Source organism: Saccopteryx leptura, chromosome 2 (genome assembly GCF_036850995.1).
Source record: "Saccopteryx leptura isolate mSacLep1 chromosome 2, mSacLep1_pri_phased_curated, whole genome shotgun sequence".
Taxonomy (NCBI): Eukaryota; Metazoa; Chordata; class Mammalia; order Chiroptera; family Emballonuridae; genus Saccopteryx; species Saccopteryx leptura.
In genome coordinates this window covers 246,313,679-246,333,094 of record NC_089504.1, presented here as the reverse complement: position 1 = coordinate 246,333,094, position 19,416 = coordinate 246,313,679, and the positions used below count along the sequence as shown (strand labels likewise).

Below are 19,416 nucleotides of genomic sequence, written 5' to 3'. Positions count from 1 at the left end.
GGATATCCCTTTCCTTCCATTTCTGTATTTTAAAGACAAAATTATACAAATAACACATGCTATTTTAGAAATGCAGAAAAAGCAAACAAACATTTTTATGGACTGAATATGTATCCCCAAAATTTATATGTTGAAGTCCTAACTCCTAATGTGACTATATTTGGGATGAGGCTTTTAGAAAATAATTAAGGTTAAATGAGGTCATAATGATGAGGCCCGAACCCTATATGATGGTTGGACTTCTAAGAAGAGGATGAGTGATCCCCCACCCCTCTCTTAAGACACCGCAAGAAAGCAGCCATCTGCCAGCCAGGAAGAAAATTGTCACCAGAGACTGAATCAGCTGGCCCCTGATCTTGGACTTGCTGGTGTCCAGAACTGTGAGAAAATAAATTTCTGTTGTTTAAGCCACCAAGTCTATGGTACTTACAATGGAAAAGATTGATATTATTCTCAAATCTTCTAATACAGAAGATAACTGCTGTTAACTCCATTTCCTTCCAGAATTTCTTTCTAGTTCTCACCCAACAACTATCTTTGTAGTCCTGTACATTTGCCCATTTCTGCCTTCTGCTCATTTTCAAACTTTTAATTTAATTTTATTTTTAATTATTCAGTGAGAGGAGGGGAGGCAGAGAGACAGACTCCTGTATGTGCCCCAACTGGGATCCACCTGGCAAGCCCACTAGGGGTCAATGCTCTGCCCAGCTGGGGCATTGCTAGGTTGCTCAGCAACTGAGCTCTTCTTAGCGCCTGAGGTGGAAGCCACAGAGCCATCCTCAGTGCCCAGAGCCAACTCGCTCCAATTGAGCCATGGCTGCAGAAGGGGAAGAAAGAAAGAGAGAGAGAGAGAGAGAGAGAGAGAGAGAAGTGAGAGAGGGGGTGTGGAGAAGCTGATAGGCATGACTCCTGAGTGTCTTGACCTGAAATCAAACCCAGGACATCCACACATCCTGCAGACGCTGTACCACTGAGCAAACTGGCCAGGGTCTAAACAATTTTACTGGACTGAAAACGTTTTACACTTGAGGAGTCCTGTCTGGATTCCATCACCATGAAGTTGGAAGAGACGTTAGAAATCTTTTTGTTAAAGTTCCTGCAAAAGTGTAAATTCACAGTAGTATTTTCTGATATAAAATAAAATTACAACGTTTTGCATCAATGAAGAAAATGCTTCTCTGAATTAGTGAAAAGTCTGAATTAAATCATTTTGAAAGAGACATGATTTTAACACATTCAAGTATGTGCAACAAGTCTGAATAGTCTAAACAAAATCTAGGGAAATTGGAATTTTTGAAAATTTGATTTTATGAGTAGATAAATGTGATTTCCCCTGCATTCAATAACAAGTTTATGTTTATATAATGCTTTATCATTTTCAAAACACTTTGCCTTTATGATTTATTTTGGTCCTCAGTCTCAGAAGTAAAGGAGACAGTTATTATATTTTCCATTTTGGAGGTAATAAGAAAGATAGTGACTGACTTGGAATAGATTAAGAAAATACTCAGCTTATCAGCTTTTGGAAATGCAACAATAAACACTTATTTTGTTTATATACTTACTTTTATGTGTACACTTATTGTTTTTTTTTACTTATTGTTTTTATATTTATAACTAAGCTTTATTACCATTTATTAAGTCCCAGGCACTATTCTAAGGACTTTTCTTCTATCTTCTTATTTAATGCTTATAAAAACTCCTGAGGTTTGTACTATTTTTATTCCCATTTTATAGACAAGAAAATTGAGGCACAGAACATTAAATAACTTGCCCAAAATCCTATTATAGTAAGTAGCGGAGCCAGGTTCAAGCCCAAGCAGTCTGATTACAGGACCCACACCTCTAGCCATGATCTTAAAAGTAGTAAGCTCACTACAGCTACTTCAGAAGGACAGAGACGTATTCTTTTATTTTTAATTTTTGTACTTCAAATGAATTAGAAGGTGCCTCATATGGCCTGATGTGCCTGGTTTGTTTACTTAAAATTGCTTCCCTCACAGTGAGAAAAGATTCCTCAGAGCCAACTACCCAAATAAATGCAGTATTTATGGTCTCCTGCTTAGTGATGTTTAACTGCACTACATTTGTACATAAGATTCTGCATTTGCTGATAACTCACTTGTACTCATATGCCAATTTTGTTTTCTAAAGTAGATTGCAAGCATTGAGGTACGGATCTTGATCTCTGGTTTCTTGCCTTTCAATAATAATGATACGTTTAAAATTGGCTTTTGCCTCATTAGCTAAGAGCAGGAAAGGCAGGGATTAGGAAGTAAGGAATCTGGGCACTATTCTGCCATCAAATAGCTGAATGACTTTGAGACCTGTTTCCTCTTCCTGTAGGCCTCAAATTAATTTTATTTATTTATTTATTTATTTATTTATTTATTTATTTATTTATTTATTTATTGTATTTTTCCGAAGCTGGAAACGGGGAAGCAGTCAGACAGACTCCTGCACGCGCCCGACCGGGTTCCACCTGGCATGCCCACCAGGGGGCGATGCTCTGCCCATCTTGGGGCATCGCTCTGCCGCAAACAGAGCCATTCTAGCGCCTGAGGCAGAGGCCACAGAGCTATCCTCAGCGCCGGAGCAAACTTTGCTCCAGTGGAGCCTTGGCTGCGGGAGGGGAAGAGAGAGACAGAGAGGAAGAAGAGGGGGAGGGTTGGAGAAGCAGATGGGCGCTTCTCCTATGTGCCCTGGCCGGTAATCGAATCCGGGACTCATACACACCAGGCCGATGCTCTACCACTGAGCCAACCGGCCAGGGCCTCAAATTAATTTTGAGATGATCACCAGCAAGTACCACTTACTTGAAAATGCAGATGTCTATTTTTTTTTTTTCATTTTTCTGAAGCTGGAAACAGGGAGAGACAGTCAGACAGACTCCCGCAGGCGCCCGACCAGGATCCACCCGGCACGCCCACCAGGGGCGACACTCTGCCCACCAGGAGGCGATGCTCTGCCCATCCTGGGCGTGCCATGTTGCGACCAGAGCCACTCTAGCGCCTGAGGCAGAGGCCACAGAGCCATCCCCAGTGCCCGGGCCATCTTTGCTCCAATGAAGCCTTGGCTGCGGGAGAGGAAGAGAGAGACAGAGAGGAAAGCGCGGCGGAGGGGTGGAGAAGCAAATGGGCGCTTCTCCTGTGTGCCCTGGCCGGGAATCGAACCCCGGTCCTCCGCATGCTAGGCCGACACTCTACCGCTGAGCCAACCGGCCAGGGTGATGTCTATATTTTTTTATTGTGATAAAATTCATATAATATAAAATTTACTATTTTAACCATTTAAAAGTATACAGTTCTGTGACATTTAGTATATTCACAATGCTGGGCACTTATCACCATTATCTAGTTTTAGAACATTTGCATCTGGATATGCAATATTCAGAACAGGCAAAATTCATAGGAATAGAAGGTGAAACTGTTGTGCCATACGGTAACTCTACGTTTAGCTTTTTAAGGAACTGCCAGACATTTCCATTTCCACCAGTAAATTTGAGTGTTTCAATTTCTCCACTTCCTTGTCAACATTTATTATTGTCCAACTTTTTTATTATAGCCATCCTAGTGGTATGGAGTCTCATGTGGTTGTCCCTGTTTATGGCACATCTGTGTCTGAACTAGACCGTGATTTCAATGACAGCCTGAGCTGAATTTGTCTCATTCACACTATTTTACCAGTCAGTGTCCAGCTAAGTTCCCAGCACATACTAGATGATAACAAACATATCTGGTGAATAAAATAATTGACAACCACTGTTATTTTTGTGTAATCCTCCTAGGCAGTTCCTATGGCATTCATGAGTTTTGCCAAGGCTGGTCAGAAACATTTTTAAATATAAAGTTGATAAAAGGAATAAATTTCAGTGTTAAAGTTCCCAAATCTTTTTATTTCATAAATTCCTCCAGTGATATTAATGTTGGTTTTTAAAGAATTCTAAAATGTCTTTTGCTGATTAAAGCTTTATCAATAATTGTCTTGTTGTGAGATATTGAGTAGGTTGAACAACAGCCTTCTTGAATGCCTGTTTCAAGGGCTACACCCTGCTAGGTGTAGGAGGTGGGTAGGGAGCCCAGAAACAGATCTCAAATATATGTCTATCCTAAATGCACTTACTAAACAGGTTAATTTCATCTTTTCTCTGGGATAATGGCTTTCTTCTTGGGATTTTTTTTTCTCTTAAAGACGTCCATTCTTTTATGTATTAATTGACACAAATTAAGGTTTCGAAGAACACTTTTTTCCCCTTTCTCTCCCACACACAGAGTGAATTAGATACTTGTTCAGAGACCTTCAAATGAATAGGGTTTTTAAGAAGTGTTCTGGCAAGTTAATTGCTTTTGTGGTGCAAGAACATTATGAGCCTGAAAATAAAGAATGAAAGAATCATGAAGTTTATAAGATTGGATAAATAATGCTCAAAAGTTCCAGAAGCTTATGGGAAAGATGACCTCTAATGCTTTGGCTGGGAAGGATGAAACCACTTTGAGTTTTCTACAAATATGGCTTGACAAGGACTGGCTAATCAATTCTTCAAGCTTAGATCAGTAAAGCTTTAGATCAAGTATAGCTTATATCCTGAACTCTGGAAAGAGCTATGTTTTTAAAGATTAAATAAGAAATGCTATGGATATGTTATCAGTTTGTTCTGACTGATTTCTTAGACTCCAGAGTTAAATTCTGACTTTTTTTTAAATTCTGACTTTGATTGATAATATTAGGAAGTTTTATTCATAGCTGGTCCCAATTTGAAGTGAGAGATATATTTGGGAATAGAATTAAAAAGGAATTTAGATCCTAAATTTAAAATGGTTATATTTAGCTTGTGCTGTGAACTAAATTGTGTCCTCCTAAATTCACATGTTGAAGCCCTGCCCTTCCCTCCCCCCCCACACACACACCTGTGATAGTGTTTGGAAATGGCTCTTGGGAGGTAATTAGGTTGACAAGGTCATGAGGTTTCGTAGTTGTTACACAGCCTTATCCTCACAATTAGGCACCAGCTTTTCATCAAACATCACAGATACAGAAACTTGCAAACTGAAATGTAAGCAAGTTTTGCAAACCAAGGACTCAACATCACCCAAAGAAGGGAAAGCAATGAGCAAATGTAGCTTCTGCTTCTGTTACTGAAAGCAGCTGCTTCTACTGGAAACTGCCATTAAGTCAAATATTGAGAATGAGTCAGGGTGTTCACAAAAAATGAACATGGTGAGTGTGAAATGTACTTATATACATGTGAAAATTACGTAATGTATATTATCCTTCACTTAATAGCACTAAGAGATGCAAAGTGGGTTCAAGCAAACAAATGAGAGTTGACAATAGAAACACAAACTCAGCCCCAATTAATTTGTTCATTGGTCCTTTCAGCTGCAGATGGTAACATCTACTTTGGATGAAATAGGAGGTCCAGAGACAGCAAGGAGTTTCTTTCCCCAGGAAGGGAGGTCAATTCAGTTCATGAGCTTTGAGAAGTTGGAATGTTACCTTGGTCTGGAAATACTTAGTGATGCTTGTCAGGCTAAAGATCAAGTTTCTCCCGGAGCTCAGTTAATTACCCAGAACTTTCTGTCTTGATTGAGCCCTGAGACTGTATGACTCTCAAAGTTGGGGCTCATGTTATTCTATAGGAGATATTTTCTCCCTTGAAGCTGGATTTTCTTGGATTATCAAATGAAAGTCTGTGCATGCACATGGGAGACCTGGCTCACACGTCATATTTTCCTTGTTCAGAGCCATGGAAGCAATTACCTATTTCCTCTCACACAGTGTCTAAGAATTGCCTAAGAACCGTGGTTCATGTTTGTCATTTTCAGAACTTTTGGATCTGATCAGCAGGTAGAGCATTCATTCTCTGACACTGCTGGATTTCCCATCCATCGTGGGAGCTGCAAGTGATGTGCCAGCACTTAGTTGCTGGTGAGCTACTATCTAATGAGCAATGGAGCACACTGATTTTACTTGGTACAATTCTACTTGGGATGCACTGTGTTCAGAGATACTTAAAATCATGAATATAGTCATCGTTACTCAGAATAATTTAAACACCTTTGATAAGTATTCAGTTCTTTCATAATCATGACATTGCTAATCATAGCAAGCTGAGCTCCAGCTCCTCATTAAAATGTAGAGGCCACGTTCATTCACTGCTGGTGGGAATGTGAAATAGTGCAGCCACTGTGGAAAAGAGTCTGGAAGTTCCTCAAAAAGTTAAACATGGCCCTGGCTGGTTGGCTCAGTGGTAGAGCGTCGGCCTGGCGTGCTGGAGTCCTGGGTTTGATTCCTGGCCAGGGCACACAGGAGAAGCGCCCATCTGCTTCTCCACTCCTCCCCCTCTCCTTCCTCTATGTCTCTCTCTTCCCCTCCTGCAGCCAAGGCTCCATTGGAGCAGCATTTGCCCGGGCGCTGAGGATGGCTCTGTGGCCTCTGCCTCAGGCGCTAGAATGGCTCTGATTGCTAGAGAGCGACAACCCTAGATGGGCAGAGCATCGCCCCCTGGTGGGCATGCCGGGTGGATCCCAGTCGGGCGCATGCGGGAGTCTGTCTGACTGCCTCCCCGTTTCCAACTTCAGACAAATACAAAAAAGAAAAAAAAAAAAGTTAAACATTGAGTTACCATATGAGCCAGAAATTCCACACATAGTATATACCAAAGAGAATTGAAAACATATGTCTACACAAAAGTGTGTACCTGAATGTTCACAGCAGCACTGTTCACAGTAGCCAAAAGGTGGAAGCCACCCAAATGTCCAGTGAGAGATGAATGGATAAATAAAATATAGTACATCCATACAGTGGAATATTACTCAGTCAAAAAAAAGGAATGAAGCCCTGACAACTGCTATAACATGGATGGACCTCAGAAACAAGATGCTAAATGAAAGAATACGACACAAAAGGCCACATTTTGAATGATTCCATTTACATAACATATCTAGAATATGAAAAACTATAAAGACAGAAAGATTAAAAATTGCCAGGGTTGGGGAGAGGGAGAATGGGGAGTGACTACTAATAGGTATGGGGTTTTTTTGGGGGGGTAATTAAAATGTTCTGGAATTAGATAGTGCTGATGCTTGTTGGCTTCCTTTCCTAGCTTCTAAGTCAACTGGCTGGGATGTACTATTAAGGGACTCTGGAGGGAGAGTGAAGGGTGGGTGAAAGGGAGAAGCCATGGTTTTCCTTGCCCTCTCTCTACTGGGAAAGGAAGGGGTCAGTCACTCAAAAATACATAAGATGAGATAAAGGCTCATATAAAACAAAGAGCCTGAGAATCTTTCTGGGGACTGAACTGTTCTGGCAGGATGAATTGCTTTCAATATTTTCAATTATATATTAATAAAGATGACTTTGGTTGCAAGAGCCAAAAATCTTCCTCAGTCAAGCTAAAGCAAAAAGGAAACAAAACAAAAAGCCCAAACTGAACAAATAAATGTTTGCTAATTTCTGTTGTTGGGAAATTATAGGCTGGATGCATGATACAGTTGAAGAAAAGGCTGCAAGAACTATGGTCTCAAGGTAGAAATAAAACTCAATGACCAGAGCTATTTATTTTTCTCCTTCCCATCCCCCTCAATCCTGCTTAGCTCTTGTTCCTGTTTGAAAATTGGTCTTGTTCTCTCTTCCTACAGGTAGCCTTTTACTGGTGGCAGGAAATATGACATCAATAGTCTTGTCTAGTTATCCCAAGACAGTGGGCTCTTCTTTCGCTAAAGTTCACATAGCAATCCCAGAGAAGGATCTGATTGGCTCTGCTAAAGCCATATGCCCATCCTTACAGTCCCAGGGGTGTTGTGTAACTTTGTTGAAATTAAAGGCAACACAGGCCCTGGCCGGTTGGCTCAGCGGTAGAGCGTCAGCCTGGCGTGCGGGGGACCCGGGTTCAATTCCCGGCCAGGGCACACAGGAGAAGCGTCCATTTGCTTCTCCACCCCCCCCCTCCTTCCTCTCTGTCTCTCTCTTCCCCTCCCGCAGCTGAGACTCCATTGGAGCAAAAGATGGGCCTGGCGCTGGGGATGGCTCCTTGGCCTCTGCCCCAGGCGCTAGAGTGGCTCTGGTCGCGACAGAGCAACACCCTGGATGGACAGAGCATCGCCCCCTGGTGGGCAGAGTGCCCCCCCTGGTGGGCGTGCCGGGTGGATCCCGGTTGGGCGCATGCGGGAGTCTGTCTGACTGTCTCTCCCGGTTTCCAGCTTCAGAAAGAAAAAAAAAAAGGCAACACATTTGTGGGGAAGATAGTGGAACATGTTGGAGAGACAAATAAACTGAATTCTAGGCAAGTTATAAATCCCTGTTTCCTTTATTGGCTTGGAGGGTGGCTTTGAAATGTAAAAGTGAAGGAGATCAGCATTAGATTTTCATCATTAAAATAAGAGCAGGCTGCCTGACCTGTGGTGGTGCAGTGGATCAAGCTTCGACTTGGAATGCTGAGGTTGCCGGTTCAAAACCCTGGGCTTGCCCGGTCAAGGCACATATGAGAGTTGATGCTTCCTGCTCCTTCCCCCCTTCTCTCTCTCTCTCCTCTAAAATGAATAAATAAATAAAAATTTAAACAAAAAAAAAAATAAAATAAGAGCAGGTCCTTCTCAGTCTCTCGGAGACACTGGTTCATCAAAGGGATTTTTTTTTTTGTATTTTTCTGAAGCTGGAAACGGGGAGGCAGTCAGACAGACTCCCGCATGCGCCCGACCGGGATCCACCCGGCATGCCCACCAGGGGGCGACGCTCTGCCGCGACCAGAGCCACTCTAGCACCTGGGGCAGAGGCCAAGTAGCCATCCCCAGCGCCCGGGCCATCTTTTGCTCCAATGGAGCCTCGGCTGCGGGAGGGGAAGAGAGAGACAGAGAGGAAGGAGAGGGGGAGGGGTGGAGAGGCAGATGGGCGCCTCTCCTGTGTGCCCTGGCCGGGAATCGAACCCTGGACTCCTGCACGCCAGGCCGACGCTCTACCACTGACCCAACTGGCCAGGGCCTGTGGAGTGAATTTTAAGGATTTAAAGCATAGCTGACTTGAAAGGAATCTTGGCAATAATTGAGCACATACCGGATGCCAAGTGCCTAAGTGCAAATTGAGGTTGAAAAAACAAAACATGGTCCCTGCCCTTGAGGCACTCACAGTCCATCAATGGAGGTAGCTACTTATGCAAGTCATTGAACAAAGTGCTATGAAAATGGTCACATAATTTCTAAGGAGATGATGGAGTAAATCCCTAAAAATTAAAATGTTTTCAGGATTTTGATAATATTTAGCCATGTTATCAAAATCAGATATATTCAAATAGAAGTATTTAAAGCAGGAGTTTCCAATCCAAATGCTGGGTTAGAGGGTAAAGAAGGGTGAAGTGGTAACACAAGGTGCCCTTCAAGAGACAACAATGAATGGCTACAGCTGTAGTGATTTGGGGACTTCATGCCTTGAATAAAGGTGGCTCTTGTCCATACAGTCAATTATTACTATTCAGGAATAAACAACCATGTTGCCAAATTTTTTAATTTTTCAAGTAAAGCTGAAAATACTGATTTTGGGGGGGCTGAAATCTCTCAATTTTTAAGTGTTGGCAAACACTATGCACACATCTAATGGACCACATTGGTTCAGAGGTCACTAGTTTATGATTTTTGGTCTAGAAATTCACCTCATTTTATCTCCACCACCAGAACAGGGTGTAGAATATAGTAGCAGCTCAGCACATATTTATTCATTAAATGAATGAATGAATGAAAGCCTTCAAGTTAAATTGCTATTTCGGATTTTAAAAAAATTACATTTTTTGGCCCTGGCCGGTTGTCTCAGTGGTAGAGCGTCGGCCTGGCGTGCAGAAGTCCCGGGTTCGATTCCCGGTCAGGGCACACAGGAGAGGCGCCCATCTGCCTCTCCACCCCTCCTCCTCTCCTTCCTCTCTCTTCCCCTCCCGCAGCCGAGGCTCCATTGGAGCAAAGATGGCCCAGGCACTGGGGATGGCTCCTTGACCTCTGCCCCAGGCACTAGAGTGGCTCTGGTCTCAAAAGAGTGACGCCATGGAGGGGCAGAGCATCGCCCCCTGGTGGGTAGAGCATCGCCCCCTGGTGGGCGTGCCGGGTGGATCCTGGTCGGGCGCATGTGGGAGTCTGTCTGACTGTCTCTCCCGGTTTCTAGCTTCAGAAAAATACAAAAAAAAAAAAAAAATTACATTTTACAATTAGTAAAGTGTTTCTACTCAGGTTTTTAGGGTTAACTAGAAGTTTACTCCACAAGTATCCTTTGCCAAACTTTATTTTATACTGTACCCACTATGCAGAATGATTGTGAGAGTGCCATGAAATTATAAGTATGCTTTATCATTTAAAAGGGGTGGGGTACAAAATACAAGGCAAAGAAACATTAAATATCCTGCAAAAAGTCAGTTTCCCCTTTTACAAATAAGTGACAGTTATTGAGAATTGCATGTGGTAACCAATACCAAGTTGTATGTCTAAAATATATGTAATTGTATGTCTTAAAATGTAGAGTTCTCAGGATATAAAGGTTAGGTCTATTATTCTGAACTATCAGTGGCTTCTTTTCTAGCATAGTTAGTCTTATATATTTTCCTCCTTTTGTTTTTGTGAACCAAAACCACATATTCATTCATTATTCATGAAAGAAATAATGATTGACACAACAAAAACCAGGCACTATGCACAGTGTGTGCGCCCGTGTCGTTGAATAGTAAGTACGTGGTTTTACTATCAAGGGTCGTATAGACTAATACGGAAGGCAAGTCATTATTAATATAATTCAGGCTGTAGAGAAGTGCCTTGGGAGAGGTACCGATGAATGGAACGGGAGTTGTGGAAAATCAAATTGAAAATATTGTCTAGACTCTAAAGATTCATCGTGGAGAGCTATGAATGCCAGACTATGGATTTTGTAGTTTGTTAGGAAGGAAACAGACTCACTATACCAAGGTATTAGCTTATTTCAAGTAAGGATACAAGGCCACTTGTAACCTGACCTGGGTGAATCCATATGGCATTTGTGAATATTGAGAAAAAAATGTTTATTCACGTCTTAAAAGAGGTAAGTGAAAATCCCAAACTTTGAATTTAAGTATTAACACAATGAATCAAACACAAAATTTTAAAATGCAAATTAAAAAACTAAAGATGCAGATTTAATTTTGTTGCTTTTTAACAATGTTTTTAAAATTCAATTTTGTTTTCAAATTAGATGAACAATAGGCAGCCCCCTGGCGGTTCAGTCGCAGCCCCCAAACGTGGACCAACTTTCACTTGGTCCTAAGTTAAAGTCGCCCGGGAACCCGTTCTCCTTCCGCAAGAGTTTCTGTAGGGACTTGGTTTTTAGGTGCACCGCCTTTGTCCCCGCCCCCTAACGGCATTCTGGGACATTATGACTGGCTGTAGCACTGATTTGGATGCTCTGATTGGCCAACCGCCTTCAGCGAGCGAGAAGAAGCTTGTTTCCTGGGATGCGTCCCGGGCTGGGGGAGGCAGTGCGAGTGGAATGTTGCTGAGGAGGAGCTCGGTCGTGTGAGGCTTCGGGAGCGGGGGGTGGTCCAGGCCTTAGTCACCGGGCACTATGGCCAGTGTCCACGAAAGCCTCTACTTCAACCCCATGATGACCAATGGGGTAGTGCATGCCAACGTGTTCGGCATCAAGGACTGGGTGACGCCGTATAAGGTCGCGGTGCTGGTGCTGCTGAACGAGATGGGCCGCACGGGCGAGGCTGCTGTCAGTCTCATGGAGCGGCGGAGGCTCAACCAGCTGCTCCTGCCCCTGCTGCAGGTGAGGGGCCCCGCCGGCTCCCGCTCTTTCAGCAACCCTTTCCTGAGGACCTGCTCTCTGCTGGCCACTTACCTGGGCCTGGGGGTACGGGGCCCATCAGATAACTCTCTAGCCCTGGAGGACCTCAGGGGGGGGGAAATTAAAAAAAAAAAAAAGGCCTGGCGCTTCATATGCATGTTTTTGCAGGTTCATATCTTGCCTCCATGCCTCCAGTATTTGTTAGCTGAGTGACCGGGGCTATTTGGATCTGATTATGGATCTGAAATTATTATTATTATTTTAGATCCTCCGTCTTCTGTAGAATGGGGCTGACTATACGTAGTCCTGAGCGTGTGAGACACAGACGGATCATATGGGCTCCGTGCCCTAGAGGACCTTAATAAGTAGTAATAATGACATAAAACTAACAGTAAACATCGATTGAACACTTACTGTGTGCCAAGCATTTTACATGATTTATTTCATTTTGCAGATTCAGGTTGTAGCTCCACCACTTACTAAGTTGTGGGACTCGCGCAAGTTCTCCAGCCTATTTGGGTTTCAGGTTTCTGTAAAATGGGAATAATAATGGCAACTAGGTCATGGGATGGCTGGGTTAAATTAGAAGATCCACGGGAAGGAAGTACTTAGTAGTGTGTGACACACAGTAAATAGTCAGTATTGGCTATTTTTATTTTAATGTGGTTCCTTTTTTTGTATTTTTCTGAAGTTGGGAATGGGGAGGCAGTCAGACTCCCTCATGTGCCCGACGGGGATCCACGCGGCACTCCGACCAGGGAGCGATGCTCTGCCCATCTGGGGGGTCGCTCTATTGCAACCAGAGCCATTCTAGCGCCTAAGGCAGAGGCCACAGAGCCATCTTCAGTGCCTGGGCCAACTTTGCTCCAATGGAGCCTTGGCTGCGGTAGAAGAAGAGAGAGACAGAGAGGAAGGAGAGGGGGAGGGGTGGAGAAGCAGATGGGCGCTTCTCCTGTGTGCCCTTGGCCGGGAATCGAACCCTGGACTCCTGTGCGCCAGGCCGACGCTCTACCACTGAGCCAACCGGCCAGGGCCTTATCAAAGGTGTTTAAATTATTCTGAGTAACGATGTCTATATTCATGATTTTAGGTATCTCTGAACATGGTGCACCCCAAGTAGAATTGTGCCAAGTAGTATCAGTGTGCTCCATTGCTTATTAGATAGTTTTAATCAAAGTGTATGCAGAATTCGTCTAGTAATGTTCCAACCAGACCCCACTTCCTTATTGTTTGGCTTTCAAAAGTAGTTAGTTTTTAACTACTCAATACACAAAGATTTAGTGTAAAAACTTCAAAGAATACTAAAATTCATGGAGTGAAATTTTTTTTCCTCAGAGATTATTACTGTTAAGATTGATTTATTCAACTATTTATTGAGTAGTAGTTCAGAATGATTCTTAGACCTTTTGCATGTGCATAAAGATAAGTAGATGCATATGATTATTAGTATGTATACATGTATCCTTTTAATTTTGCTTACAATTTTTTTACACAATTGCTGCTTCTATTCTCCAGCTTGCTCTCCTTTCCCTTAGCAAGTCTTAGAGCTCTTTGCATGTCAGCACATTGGAATGTAGACCCACCTCATTCTTTTAAACAGCTGCATTGTATTCCACAGTAAGAAGGGAAATAATTTAACTCAATTTTAATTAATTTAAGATAAATGTATTTATGATTAACTATAAGTTAATTCTTTATTGATGGACTTACAGGTTCTTTTCAGTTTAGTTAATTTCAAACAATGCATGCTGGACATACTTTTCCTCGAATGGAATTGCTGGGCTAGCCACCTCTATAATTGGCATATATGCTATCAACTTGCTCTCCAAAAAAGATTCAGTGTTTAGTTTTAAATCTCAATTAGATTGTAGTCTTCCATTTAAAAAAAAATTTTGTTTGCGAAAGAGAGGAAAGGGAAGAGAGAGAGAAACACTGATTTGTTGTTCCACTTATTTATGCATTCCTCGGTTGATTTCTTGTCTACCCTGACCAGGCCTCAAACCTGCAACCTTGGTGTATCAGGACCATGCTCCAACCAACTGAGCAACTTGGCCCGGTCTAGATTATAGTTTTGATAGCAGAGGTTTCATACTCTCTGTCTCTAAAGGTACTTTACGTGGACTTGGACACATAGTATGTCTACCTAATTTATGAGGTTTTGGGAAAGAACCAAAGGAGATTATGTTTATGACAACATTATTATGTTTGTATAGTGTTTTCCAGTTCACAGAGAATTTTGCATGATCTTACCTAATCTTTGCCACAAACAAGGGAAATGGTTATTATTTCCATTTTATGTATGTAGGAAACTAGGGCTCAGGAGGCTACAACTTTGCATGACTATAAAACTAAGGAAGAAGGAACAGTACATCCTTGGACTACAGGTTGTATGTTTTTACCCCTATTTATTTATTTATTTACAGAGACAGAGAGAGAGAGAGAGATAGGGACAGACAGACAGGAAAGTAGAGGGATGAGAAGCATCAATCATCAGTTTTTCGTTGCGACACCTTAGTTTTCCATCAATTGCTTCTCATATGTGCCTTGACCGCGGGCCTTCAGCAGACCGAGTAACCCCTTGCTCAAGCCAGTGACCTTGGGTCCAAGCTGGTGAGCTTTGCTCAAACCAGATGATCCCGCTCTCAAGCTGGCGACCTGGGGGTCTCGAACCTGGGTCCTCTGCATCTCAGTCTGACGCTCTATCCACTGCGCCACTGCCTGATCAGACTGTTCCTCCCCCCCTTTTTATTTATTTATTTATTTATTTATTTATTTATTTATTATTATTTCCTGTCCCCAGAGCCCTGTGCCGAGTGGGAATAGAGTGGGGAGTGGCCAGCTCTTTGAGCCTCTAACTATCCAGGCAGAGGCAGCAGCAACCCCATAGCTGGATTATCAGGCTACTAATTGTTTCCCCCCTTTTAAAACCATTCCACTGACTAAATGAGAATGCTATGCAAACTTCAGTATTTATTACTTTATCATTTTAAATAGTCTCCCCCGCTGTTCTGACTTGAGATTTCATGTTTGAAATAATTGTGTTTTTTTTTTTTTTACAGGGACAGAGAGAGAGTCAGATAGAGGGATAGATAGGGACAGACAGACAGGAATGGAGAGAGATGAGAAGCATCAATCATCAGTTTTTCGTTGCGACACCTTAGTTGTTCATTGATTGCTTTCTCATATGTGCCTTGACCGTGGGCCTTCAGCAGACTGAGTAACCCCTCGCTCGAGCCAGTGACCTTGGGTCCAAGCTGGTGAGCTTTTTGCTCAAGCTGGCACCCCGGGGTCTCGAACCTGGGTTCTTCCGTATCCCAGTTCGATGCTCTATCCACTGTGCCACCGCCTGGTCAGGCTGAAATAATTGTTAAAGCATAGGGGTTGAGCCTTGGCTGGATAGCTTGGTTGATTCGAGTATCATCCTGAAGTGCAGAAGTTGCCGGTTCAATCCCTGTTCAGGGCACATACAGGAACAGATATATGTTTCCCCCTCTCAAATCAATCATAATAATAAAAAAAGCAGAGGGATTGCCTGACCTGTGGTGGCGCAGTGGGTAAAGCGTCAACCTGGAAATGCTGAGGTTGCCGGTTCAAAGCCCTGGGCTTGCCTGGTCAAGGCACATATGAGAGTTGATGCTTCCAGCTCCTCCCCCCTTCTCTCTCTCCTCTCTAAAAATGAATAAATAAATTAAAAAAAAAAAAAAAAAAAAAGCAGAGGGATTGATATGTGAATTAATGTTTGCTGCTGTTTATCATATCTCCAGCTCTTTAAAATGTGTTCGTAACTTCCATATCTTCTTTACTCAGGGCCCAGATATTACATTGTCTAAACTATACAAGTTAATTGAAGAATCTTGTCCTCAGCTGGCAAATTCAGTACAGATCAGGTAAACTTAAATTTTTTTTTTTTGTACTTTTCTGAAGCTGGAAACAGGGAGGGGGAGGCAGTCAGACAGACTCCCACATGCGCCCGAACGGGATCCACCCAGCATGCCCACCAGGGGGCGGTGCTCTGCCCATCCGGGGTGTTGCTCTGTTGCGACCAGAGCCATTCTAGCGCCTGAGGCATAGGCCACGGAGCCATCCCCAGCGCCCGGGCCATCTAATGGAGCCTTGGCTGCGGGAGGGGAAGAGACAGACAGAGAGGAAGGAGAGGGGGAGGGGTGGAGAAGCAGATGGGCGCTTCTCCTGTGTGCCCCGGCCGGGAATCGAACCTGGGATTCCCACACGCCAGGCCGACGCTCTACCACTGAGCCAACCAGCCAGGGCCAATTTTTTTCTCTGTATAGAAATGTCAAAGTAGATGAAAATGAAAAAGGCACATGTTAATTCTTTTACAAAATATATCTTTTATTATTTTAGGTTGTTTTCCTAAGTACTTTTAATTTTTTTGAAGAATGGTTAACATTAAACGTACTGTTTCAGAATTTATTTTTCTATCTGGCTCTACTTCTTTCTTTTTATTTTTATTATTTTTATTTTTTATTTTTTCATTTTAGAGAGGAGAGGGAGAGAGAGAGAGAGAGAGAGGAGAGACAAAGAGAGAGAAGGGGGAGGAGCTGGAAGCATCAACTCCCATATGTGCCTTGACCAGGCGAGCCTAGGGTTTCGAACCGGCGACCTCAGCATTTCCAGGTCGACGCTTTATCCACTGCGCCACCACAGGTCAGGCTACTTCTTTCTTTTTAATTGTTGCAGAGAATTCCCTTTTTATTGGATGATGTGTTACTTTGATTAATTTTATGATCAAGAAAACAACAATGATACTTTTCAGGAAATGAGAGTGACATTTTAGGTTATCGAGTTGGTTTTATATACCACCATTTTATCTGAAACCCTGGATTGCTTTTAAACTAGATGATTTCAGATAAATACAAAACATGGGAAGCTGTTCAAAGGACCTACCTAAAAGATGCACCTTGATTTTCTCATTCAGAATCAAACTGATGGCTGAAGGCGAATTGAAGGATATGGAACAATTTTTTGATGACCTGTCAGATTCGTTTTCTGGAATTGAACCAGATGTCCACAAAACAAGTGTAGTAGATAGGTATGGAGATCTGAGGAGAGCAGAGAATGTGTTCATTGATGTGAGCGGCTTTCTCAACCACATCTATCATTGCTCTGCAGTGTCTGAGCAAAGCCAGTGTGGATGTAGCACGTGTGTTAGTTTGTGTTTGTTGCCTTGCCATTTTGATCTGTGTTTAAATAATTGTCTTGTGGAAAAGCATATTCTGTTTTGTCTATAATAGTCAAAGTATTAGCCTGGTCGGGGGTGTGGGACGGGGTGTGCTTTTAGGATTTCTCAACTCTTTCCCACAGTCCTCTGGACCACTTGTCTGCGTTTCACAACTCTAAGTCAGGGTTACCAACTAAACTTCTATGAAGAGAAGTTAAGTAAGAATGTATGAGTGCCCTAGTTTATAAGGTGAGGGCATACATGATGTTTTTCTCTTAGCTTTCTATCCATGCTCCATCCACCTGGCTTTTTTTCATGGTAGTTTTTGTTTTTCAACATCAATTATTTATTGCTATCTCTCTTATGTGCCAGGATCTGAACTTATAAGATAGACATGGACCTCCTTTTCGTGTGTGTGTGTGTGTGTGTATGTGTGTGTGTATGTGTGTGTTTGTGTGTGTGACAGAGACAGAGAGAGAGAGGGACAGATAGGGACAGACAGGAAGGGAGAGAGATAAGAAGAGTCAGTTCTTTGTTGTGACACCTTAGTTGTTCATTGATTGCTTTCTAACATGTGCCTCATTGACGGGGGTGGGGTGGCTACAGCAGAGCAAGTGAGTGACCCCTTGCTCAAGCCAGTGACCTTTGGGTTCACACCAGCGACCATGGGGTCATGTCTATGATTCCACACTGAAGCCAACAACCCCGTGCTCAAGCTGATGAGCCTGCACTCAAGCCAGATACCTCGGGATTTCAAACCTGGATCCTTCACATTCTACTCTGACGCTGTATCCATGGCGCCACCACCTGGTCAGGCTGAACCTCCTTTTTATGGAAATTACATTCTGGCCTGATGGAAAAAGTAAATAAAATCATTTCAGATAGTTGTAACAGCTACAAAATATATATATATTGAGTGGACAAAGATGGTGGAGTGGGGGTGGGAGGACTGAGCCCCAAATAAGAAGAAACCAGATTTGTAAAGGGTGGGTGAAGGACAGTCTAGGCGGAGGGAATAGCAACTTCAAGTGTCTCTAGGATTCTTTTGAAGGAAGAATCACAACAAATAGTCATCAAATTGGTGTATCCGGATTTCGTTTAATGTCTTCACCTTGTCTGTGTCTTATTTTGTAGGTTTATTTCTGCATCACATGATCTTGGCCTACAGTAAGCTTTTTTCAGTCAAGTGTTTAAACTATACACTGCCCTTCAACAGTACTTCCAAAATGGTGAGAAAAAGACCGTGGGGGATGCTGATATGGAGCTGACTAGCAGAGAAGAGGGCGAAAGAAAAATGGAAAAAGAAGAACTTGACGTGCCTATAAGGTATCTTGGGTTTTTCTGACGGGGTCCCTTTCCTGCGAAATAGCATGGTGACAGGCACGGTGAATCCTTTAATTCAGCGTGCAAATACTAGCTGTTACCTGTCTGCCCCTTCAGACCCGGGAAGTTGACCCCTACAGGCTGTGTCACTGGGCTCCCTGCCCTCTGACTTCTGGTAGGAGGCATTGTGCGCTATCTGGAGGGCCAGGGAGGGTGAGGTCAGGCAATTGAGTCACTGGCTCCCTTCCTTCATGGTCATGGTGGGCTGTCTGCAAGGTCACAGCTCCTATCAGGTGGCTCTCTCTCTGCACCGGGTAACAAGGAAGATTTCTCAGGCCTGGCGTGGAAGGGCCCTGTGTTACCAGCCTCAGGGACTGTTGTCTCTTATGGTTTCTCTGTCCCCTGCCCCTATGTTTCAAGTGGTCTGTTACTAAACCCTTCTCAGTTTACCCCATTTGAATGTGCCTTTTGTTTTTGCTGGGACCCTGACCATAGTGTTCATTACATCAGAGTGAGTTAAGAATTGATTAGTTCAGTGAGAATCTGTGGAGTGAGTGCCTACTGAAATGAAAGCACTGGGGACAGGGTAGCACTGCGTGCCTCATGGTTCAAGCCAGGAGTGGCCCTGGTCCCTCCCTGTCCTCGCTCTGACAGCCAGTCCTTCCTCCACAGTGTGTCTGGAGTTAGTTCACCTCTCTCTGCTGCCCCCTGCGCCCCTGTGGTCTCTCATCCTAACCGGTCTCCTTGTCTCCGCTCTTATCTCCTTACAATCGGAGGGACCTTTATGAATGCAAAGCACTTCATGGCACTCCTCTTCCCCAAACCGTCATTGACTGGCCTTGGGGTTTAGATGGAATTCCAGGCCTGCCAGGGCCCCAGTGCATGTGGGGCCTGGCCCTGTCACCCTCCCTCCCTCCTCCTTCCCCGCCCTCCTCTTGTGGCCGCCTGACCGCCCCGGCTTGCTCCCAGTTTCTGGACTACCCACACTGCTTTCTGCCTCATGTTGCCTGGTATGCTCTTCCCCGGCTTCTCAGTCGCTTTTCCCTTTCACCTTTCAGGTCCCACCCCGGTGTCCTCACACAGGCCTTCCTGGCCACGTGTCTCAGGTACCGCCACCTCAGATA

General features: G+C 43.5%; 1 protein-coding gene across 1 annotated transcript in view; it reads left to right on the top strand.

Moving 5' to 3' along the window:
* The first annotated feature begins 11,531 nt into the window (after positions 1 to 11,531).
* LOC136395741 (anaphase-promoting complex subunit 5-like) overlaps positions 11,532 to 19,416 on the top strand; it is a 33,378-nt gene continuing 25,493 nt past the window's right edge. Inside the window, 5 exon segments of the mRNA XM_066371014.1 lie at positions 11,532 to 11,772; positions 15,598 to 15,677; positions 16,727 to 16,830; positions 18,098 to 18,142; positions 18,145 to 18,295. Of these exon segments, the coding sequence (XP_066227111.1) occupies positions 11,566 to 11,772; positions 15,598 to 15,677; positions 16,727 to 16,830; positions 18,098 to 18,142; positions 18,145 to 18,295 (587 nt within the window). The 5' untranslated portion in view covers positions 11,532 to 11,565.